The sequence below is a fragment of the Alnus glutinosa genome, chromosome 13, assembly GCF_958979055.1.
Source record: "Alnus glutinosa chromosome 13, dhAlnGlut1.1, whole genome shotgun sequence".
Classification (NCBI taxonomy): Eukaryota; Viridiplantae; Streptophyta; class Magnoliopsida; order Fagales; family Betulaceae; genus Alnus; species Alnus glutinosa.
In genome coordinates this window covers 20696917-20705859 of record NC_084898.1, presented here as the reverse complement: position 1 = coordinate 20705859, position 8943 = coordinate 20696917, and the positions used below count along the sequence as shown (strand labels likewise).

Sequence of the window (8943 nt, the reverse complement as noted above, 5' to 3'; positions counted from 1 at the left end):
TGAAGTAGAACAATTAAAAATAAAAAAACTCATAAAATCGGATAGTATAAACTTACATGAAAATATTACTGTTTTTCAATAATAAAGTTTCATCTTCAACCTTAATTGAAATTTTAGCTATACACGATAAAAAAAAAAAAAAAAAGTAAAACCTAAGACCTTGAATTAAAAGCATAAATATTAAAAAGACTTAAAAAGAGAAAATAGAAGAAGAAAAACGTATAAGAAGATCGACTTGGTGCGTGAAGGGGCTGCGCCTCACTCCCCACGCTCTCTCCCCAAACAAGAGAAGAAAGGAAGATATATATATATATATATATAGAGAGAGAGAGAGAGAGAGAGAGAGAGAGAGAGAGAGAGAGTTTTTCTAGGGTGCTGTCAATTGTCGGCGTTATCTTTTCCTTGGAGAAAATTGTCCTATCAAAATATCTCTCGCCCTTTGGCGCCTCTTTAATGAATTGCAGCAGGTCACATAGCATTCCCTCCTTGGGGAAAAGTGGAAAACCATGCTTTGCCATATCAGCCTTAATGCCGTGCTTGCATGAGCTTTAAATTTATTTATTTATTTTTTTTTTTTCACTTCTTTGTAATTTTACTTAAAAACTGTTATTTTATCTCAATGACTTGCAAATTATTAAAACACTAAAACTATCTAAAAACATTAAAAAATGACAAAGTTAAAGGTTTAGTAAATATAAATTAAGTGGGTCTAAATATACAATATTTGATACTCATCACTAATGATCAATAGCGGCGACCCACAATGCTGCTGTTATTGATTACTCAACAGCGGCGACTTTAGGTGCAGCTAAAACTTTTTTTTGTCGCCACTAATTAATTGAGTTTCTTGTAGTGTGTTGTTTGTAGTTTTTGCTTTTCAATGAGCTTCACTTCATTAAGTCAATGATAAGAATGACAATGGAATAATGATGGAGCAGATAGAGATCATATAATGAAGAATGATAATGCAATAGGAAGATAAAGATGGAGCAAACTCGTGAATTGCATTCAACTTGTAATTTAAGCATAAGTACAAATATATTTCTATAAGAGTTTACCTCGGTAGAAACAAACTGGATGAAGGGTAAAGATAAGCTTAATCTAGCTATTACTGATGCCATTTGTAATGGCTTAAGGAAAAGTTTTTGTCATATTTAAGCTATTACTTCAAAATGACTAGTCAATTTGAAGCTTTCTAAAATTACTTATAAAGTCTAGTCTTATCTAGCTAGTAAAGATACAATGTATGTAAAACTTAACATTCATTAACACCTTTATAATCCGCTCACTCTATGTGAATTATTTATCTTTTCAATATGGACTAAAATGTGACATTTGATGGTGTCATCTGATACTTGGTTTTGATTTTTTTTTTTTTTTTTTTTTTCTTACGTTGGAGACAAGGAATGGTTTAGGAATAGAAATGGGTATTACTGGCATATAAGAAGTTGGAATAGAATGACCATTATTATTTTTTTGTTTGGTGACAACACATATGCTTTGGATGGAATGAAATTCCTAAAACTCTTAAGTGTTAGATTTTGTACATAAAGCCTTCATTTAGTCTTTGGACTTGCAGGTTTCGATTACCACCAAGATAACGTTTGAAAAGGCATTGACGTGGATCGTCATCGTTATTTTTATGAACGGAAGTATCGTCTCTATTTATTGAATGCATACATGTATCACTTACGATATTTCTTGAAACTGAGGGTAACAGTTTGATATTAGGCCTTACATTACCTCAAAGGCATTTAACTCTTGTTGAATTCATTTTGATCAAGAGAAATCCACTCGGGATTACTCAGAAAAAATTATCACAAACAAAACTCCTCAAATTGAGTTTTTGCCCGAAGTCCAAAAGTAAACTACTGTAGGTCCTAAAAGTTCCTATCTTTGATAAGATAGGATAGAACCACACAACATGATTCTTTCCTAGACGAGTCATCCGATTGAGTTGCTGCTGTCCTTTTGAGTCATCATTAGCTCCAGTTTGTTGCTTCACCAACTGTTGAAAAAATTATCATTTCCAAAGTTCAAGTAAGCTCATATACGAATTTTGGGCCTAACATGTTCGGCCAACTCCAGAAGGCCTGTTAGGATGACCGATCCGAGAAGGCTCGTCCGACCATGACGCCATGTCCGAGGATCGTGGAGATCATGGACTCCGTCAAATCCGGGATCCGAGTCCCGAATTCTCAGCATCCCCTCGTGGAGCCGAGAGACATACAAAGGAGGTTATGGATCCTGAAAGATCCGTAATCCCGAGATAGTCTCGCCCTCAACTGTGAACCGGGATCCTCGAAGTAATCTAACCACATCAGTACGTCTATAAATATAGAAGAACCCCAGGTATCAACGGGGGCTAGATTTTATACTCTAAATGTATATTGAATATTCTCTAGAATTGCCTACTGATTTAAGTATCGGAGTGGGATTGTCGGCATCCCCCGACCCAGTCATTTTATTTTGCAGAGTAAGGAAGAACAAGGCGAATCATAAAGTGACACGTTACCACACCGAGAAATTGCATTAACACCAACCAATCAAACAAAAACCTAATTGTCGATTTCCAAGCGAATTCTTTGGTATTGTGCAATGGGTACAAGGAGGAATTCAATGCGGAATCGATTCTTGATGAGGAAATAGAGAATCGATAATATTATGGGGAATCTGAGCATGGGTGACGATGCTGTAGATGAGTTGGACGATGGTCTTTCTTGTTATCGTGGATGTGCGCCAAATCTGACTGCAGAAGAGTAAAGTGAAGCAGAGGTGGTGTGAGTGACTAGTCGGAACCCAGATCAGAGGCGGTGGAGATGAGCCGCTGGGCACCACCAGCGGAAGCTCCAAGAGACAGTGAGGCCGAAGGCGAGTCCACAGCTTTGAGGACAAAACCCACAGGCTAATCGGTGGGCTTCTTCATGCCAAGAAAGTCATGGAACATTGGCTTAGCTAGTTGTTGTTGGCCTTGGCTTCTACTGTTACCACTGTGAATGAGAAAAAGCTAGGGCCACGGGTCTTGGCTAGACTGGGATTTGGTTTTGAGCGACCACATCAGAAAGCCAATATGTGCTTCAACCCTAGTCCTTGCCTTTTCTTTTTTGATTTGCCTAAGATAGGGTGTTTGAGGAGCTGAAGAGTGAAGACGGAAGAAATAATAAAAAAAATTAATAATAATAATAATATTTTTTTTTAAAAAAAAATTGTAGAAAAGAAAGTAAAGAATCTGTTTAAGTGTATATAGAAAAAAGAAATAGCTAAAGTAAAGAATTGCAGTTTTTGAGTAGGTATTTTACATTGTATTGCTGGAAATGTTCTAAGAAAGACGAAATGAGAAGACCAATCGACATACTTGAATAGAAAATAGGATTGTCTAAAGCAACTGAGCCTCCCAGCAAAATAAAAGTGGCAACCTTCCCATAGTGCTTTACTCTGCCTTACTGAATGTAGCAGCATTTCTGAGAGCCTCTTCGCTGAGCATATTACTCTTCCTTCAACCAACATACTGACACCGTAAGTCGTTTTTCAATCTTCAAAGAAACTCCATTTTGTTAGAATCAACGAAAGCGATTAACCTATCGTTATAACTGAGCAAACCACCTCTTCGTACATATCTATGAAAAGGTTAAAACAATTGGAAAACAAAACTTCTAACTCTTTACAGATGTTTGCTAGCTTTCGGGCCGATGGAGAATATGGCAAATATTTCTGTATTGACCCAATCAAGCAGGCTTCATGCCAACTTTGCAAAAAACCCATTTCATCCATGTGGAGAAGCAATGCTTAGAAAGATGTTCTGGTAAGTCCGCCTAGAAAACAGCAAAATTGTCAGAAAATCTGTCAAGCATATAGTTCCTCTCTTATTTGCTATGTAAACCAAGTATAATAGTTTTCATAGGGATAACTACTACACAGGAGTTAAAAAGGGACAGATCAAACATATATAGTAACAGGTATTTGACAGATCAAACATATCTATTAAAGGCAGAAATCAAAGCAGCTTATTCATTTGAGCTATTAAGGACATTTTCATTCTGTTCTTTATGTTTCCTTGGCACATTATCAGGATTTGACTTAGGTGCTATTAAAAAAAATGTTGTAGTTTCTTCAACGCTCCAAATTTAATTTCAAATTTTCTATAAGAAAGAGAGGGTGAAATTAAATCTAGATCGTTGAAAACACTACAACATTTTTTTTTACAGCACTTGATCCAAATCCACTCAACAAACATGGTCGGTAAATAGAATTTGTGTGCTTGACTATATAATTCTCTACAAATAAATTTTTACCAGATTGGAAAAACTAGTACTGCAGAAGAATGAAAAAAAGGCAACAGTAAAACATTGTAGTGGTGGAACCGTAAAGCTTGACAATTGATATAGGAGACAAAAGAGTGATGAACTTACACTGCTCCAAGATACAGAAAATCCATCAGTAGAGAGCAACCAATTCCCGGCATTAGCTTGCAAACCCAGCGTCATACTTTTAGTATCAAAATATGGCAGCTCATTGTCATAGCTATCATCATGATCGATGTTTTTTCTTCTTCTCTTTCTTCTTTTTTCTTTCTTCCTGGGCTTAACTCTTTTTGATGATTTATGATCGGAATCAGAACCACTTTCTTCTGACAATCCATCATGATGTAGCAATTTATACTTATTAGATGTCCGAAAACCTATACCATTATCCATGAATAATGATTCCCAGGAATCAGGGGTCTGGAACTCCTCTGACAATCTATAATAAAGAACCCAAGACTGAAGCCCCAGCCATGTTATTGCTTTAATGGTCTTTGTTTTGAAGCACTTCATAAAGATGGGCACCAAGCTATTAGCATTGCTTGATATTGCGCAAATCTGTGACATAAGGTCTTTGATTTTTACATGTTCCTCCTGGCCCTCTTCATCACGTAGAACCCGTAGAAGTTTGCGTCCCTGATTAATAACCGCATTTAACAGTAGCATCTGATCAATAGATCCACAGTCACTGCACTTAGAAAGTATAACCTCAAACAAGTAAGATGAATTACAAAAATCCCTAGGTTCCATTCTTGGGTTGAGAAGTTTGCAAAGCAAGTCCAGAACATTATGCAAGTCCTTCTCCTCAAGAGTAATAAGAAGGTGGTGACACAAAGAAGAGAAAGATTCCTCAATTAGGAACTCGTTTATGACTCCCCATACATCTCTTGAATCCTCTTTATACATCAAATCAATAAAATATTCTACAAAAAATTCTCTATCAATGAACAAAATCTCACCATCTTTTAGTGACTCAGCAAACTCATTCGATGACCAAAATTCGGGCACATTGTCAAGGAAATTCTCAACAGTTTGTTGGACATCCAAATTTAGAAAGTAATGGGGCTTGGTAGCAACCATTGCAGGTGACTGACCATGTTTTCCCTTCCATTCAAGCTCCTCCCAACAGATATCCCGATTTACAAAAGCAAATTGGGATAACGCCTTAGCACCTTTTCCGTGCTCCAGTCCACCACCAGTAGCAAAATTAGAAAACCATTGCAATATACGTCTTGGATTTCCTGCCTTGTTCAGCAATTATGGCACGGTCAGAACTCTGAAAAGAATACTTGAAATAATCACATTCTATGGAGTGTCTTAAATTATTTGTACATATTTAGATCATATTGCCAAATAATGCTACTTTACAATACATAGGAAAATGTGACTTGATGCCCACAGTAGCCACTCATACTTCCCTAATCAGCTAGCAAACATTATTCTAAAAAGACAGGAAAGTTCATAAAATGAACATATACCCGAACAATGAAAAGTATAGCTACAAGAAAGAGGATATAGATAATAAAACTCACCAATTAAAATAGTATTCAACAAGAAAAAACTCATGCTACCAAACACTTAGCAATGAAACGCTAAAAAAAAATCTTGCTTTATTTTTTTTTTTCTTTCAGATGAACAAACTAGATGGGAAAACTAATTGGAAAACAAACTGAAGCACAATTAGTAATGACTTGCCTTCAAAGAATTTCTCAAGTATGCAGCTTTTCTTGGCTATGATGGGCCCCACTTTCTGTGGTCTTTTTTCAAATATCATTTGCAGGAGTTGACATGCCAAAGCCCGCTTTAGTGGTTTAGATCTCAATAAGCTCACAAATAACTCACACTGATGGTGGGAAGTGATAGACCTTATGCCTGCTATAGTGTTACAAAGCCATAGTCGAGCCTCTGACCGGCCTCCAGACGTCATCAATGACCAAATAACTGATTCCAGCTTATTCAAGAGAGATATTCTAATACTGGCAGAGCTACCATCTCCATTCTCATCCCATTTGGGCTCTGACAAAAACAAATACACCATTCTATTTTCTAAAGTATCAATATGTCAAATACCTCCCATCAAACGTCCCCAAAAAACAAATTCCTGCATAAAATCAATTTAAGTGGATGGACTTTAAAATCCAGGGAAATATAAAGTTAATATGAACATAACAAACTATAGCCTCGATTTCAAGATACAGTAGCAAAATATGGATTTAATCAGAGTCACAAATGAGTTATAAAAAACAAATAAATATACACAGAAACCCTGGTACTCTTAATATTGATCAACTCTCTAGCTATGAAAACTGCATTTTCCACCCTAAGACACATAATAGGATAACGGGGGGTATACACAGAAATGTGTAGTACTTAATGAGACCAAACCAGGCATGACTTAGAAGCTTAGGGTACAAGGAACATGTGTGCGCAAGTAAATGACAGAAGACACAAAATGCACATAAATCACAGAGAGAGAGAGAGAGAGAGAGAGAGAGAGAGAGAGAGAGGAGAAGACTAAAAAAAGGGCAAATACCATTTTCTGTTTCAGCATGTTTATTGTTTCCTTTGGCGTGCATGAAAAGAGTACAAGGTAAGGTGTGCTTTTGCTTCTAGATATTGCTCCCAAAAAAGTTCACAGTAGCAACAATTTCAGAACAGGGAAAATTTTTAATATTTCCTATCCTTGCAGTATAGATAAAGATGTGGTTTCTTCCAAGTTGATGTATTATGCAAAGTGATAGTGACGAACTAGATGCGACCACTCATTTGCATCGTAGCTTGACATTTACAATTTTGGCTTCCTTCTTTGAGACTGTTGAGATACACCTGAGGTATCTGCTCTCCCATATGTATTCTTTATGAGTATTTGAGCACAGATGTAGGGTGTGAAAGAACGACGCATTTTTGCCAATATTCTGAGTTATTTAAGGGAAAAGGCATTTACATATCCATTTAACAAGTCAAAGCCCTTGGACTCCAGTATTCATCCTCCAACTTCACTCAAGTTAAAAATTTCATCTGTAGAGACTGTGGTTGTGACATTTCATTTTACTTCTCGAGAGCTATAAGCTGGCTTGGGATAGTAACATTAAGCAGAGCCTATTATGTCTCCTTCATGTTTAGCATAAAAGTAACAAATTATTGGATCAATTCTTGTTGAGCACGAGTAAATGAAGAACATGTTCCTCTTCTTGCTTTAAATTCTAAATATACCAGCACCATTTGGATTTTCTATCATCTGAAGCCATATGCAAAGTGGGGTTTACATAGATTGAGATATGAAACCATATATGCGTATTCCAGAGCTTGAAATTAACAGTTCATAATTTATGTAAATATATAACTGCAAACCAACAAGTAATTCCACTCTGAAACATGAACATGATGATGTCACACAAAACTAATGCACTGAACTACAGGGGAAATTAAATGATTAGCAGATTAGCAAAAGATTTACCAAAACAATCAAAATCGAGTAACTAAAACCAAACCCAATTACAGTTTGACAGAGAGTAAGAATATGAAGAACACTGCTAGGAACCCTCTAATTATATTATTATTATAAAATAATTAGTCCTTTCCTTACTAGGGTAGGATTTCTCTTCCAACAAGGATTAGGGTATTGATTCCTCTTCCTACTAAGATTAGGTTTATTTTCTACTCTATAAAAGCAATGTAAGTGCCTTTAGGCTTTTCATCGAATGATAACTTCAATTAATTGCTACAAGCAATCTGTGGAGGCTGGACCCCCTCGAAGAGGTCGTATCTTTCTCTGATTTTGATTTGGTTTTCTCTGATTTTGGGCAATAAGAACTAAGGTTCTTATCATCTGGAATCAGAGCAGTGCTTTCTTGGGAGGGTTCGCTGTGCAGTGTCGTGTGACGGTGGAGGCTTGCGATGCCGTGTGTGGTTGGTACACGGAGGTGGGCTACTGCTCATCAATTACCTGTAGTGCTGCCTCTGGTGGTTGGGTTGCTCTGACCGAGTGTGGGTTGCCGTCGACGTGTGCAGCGGGAGATCGGCGCTACTTCGGTGGGTGCTGTGCTGGTGACGATCTGAGCGGCGTGCAGTGTGCTCCGGTAGTGAGGTGACTACTGAATTCTCCGGTGGCCTGTTGCTAAGTTGGGAACGTGAGGTGTGCGGTTGTGGGAGACGATCGTTCTAAGAGCTGCAATTTTTTATTTTTTTATTTTTTTATTTTTTTTGTCTGAAGAATTTTGGACTGGGCGTGTGTTTATTTGGAGAAGACAGAGGTGTTTGGCTGCACGTATTCACCAACCAGGTTTGCTTCTATTCCAGTTTATTGTTTTAACTGTTAAGAGTTGCAGTGTTTGATTACAAGCTTAATCTGCCTTATTTCAATTTTACTGTAACCCGAGTATAGCCTGATCCTAGTAACGGCAAGAAACAGAAAAATGATAAATGATAAAAAATAAAAATAAAAATAAAAAAATAAAGAAGAAGAAGATAATGTTGTAAAATTAAAGAAAATAGCAAGACAAGATAAAGAAATTGATATATACATTTGTCTCATACACTAAGGAGATGGTGAGAAAAGATACATTTTACATCCCAGAGGGGCTATAATTGGAGATGCAATTGTTTCTGGTACAAAAGTTCCTATAAAAATGAAAAATGTCCT

General features: G+C 36.8%; 1 protein-coding gene across 2 annotated transcripts; it reads right to left on the bottom strand.

Annotated features, from left to right (window-relative positions):
- Nucleotides 1–2570: 2570 nt before the first annotated feature.
- Nucleotides 2571–8516, bottom strand: LOC133854788 (uncharacterized). Of its 2 annotated transcripts, XR_009896856.1 has the most exons (5): nucleotides 8248–8516; nucleotides 5997–6402; nucleotides 4410–5542; nucleotides 3356–3812; nucleotides 2571–3135 (listed from the first exon to the last, which is right to left on the bottom strand). XR_009896856.1 is itself a non-coding variant. In XM_062291061.1 (4 exons), exons 2-4 carry the CDS (start codon nucleotides 6337–6339, stop codon nucleotides 3726–3728), a joined length of 1563 nt encoding a protein of 520 aa, XP_062147045.1. In that variant the 5' UTR covers nucleotides 6340–6402; nucleotides 8248–8516; the 3' UTR covers nucleotides 3280–3725. The 2 variants fall into 2 exon arrangements, 1 of the variants encoding a protein (XP_062147045.1); XM_062291061.1 differs by lacking the exon at nucleotides 2571–3135 and having other exon boundaries at nucleotides 3280–3812.
- Nucleotides 8517–8943: the final 427 nt, after the last annotated feature.

Bases quoted from the DNA above. Each gene is read 5' to 3' on its own strand.
- LOC133854788 (XM_062291061.1), bottom strand. From the start codon at position 6,339: ATGGTGTATTTGTTTTTGTCAGAGCCCAAATGGGATGAGAATGGAGAT. The intron at 5,543-5,996 runs GCAAGTCATTAC...TGAACAAGGCAG, and splicing joins ACTTGAGAAATTCTTTGAAG to GAAATCCAAGACGTATATTG. The intron at 3,813-4,409 runs GTAAGTTCATCA...GCTGTTTTCTAG, and splicing joins TTTCTGTATCTTGGAGCAGT to GCGGACTTACCAGAACATCT.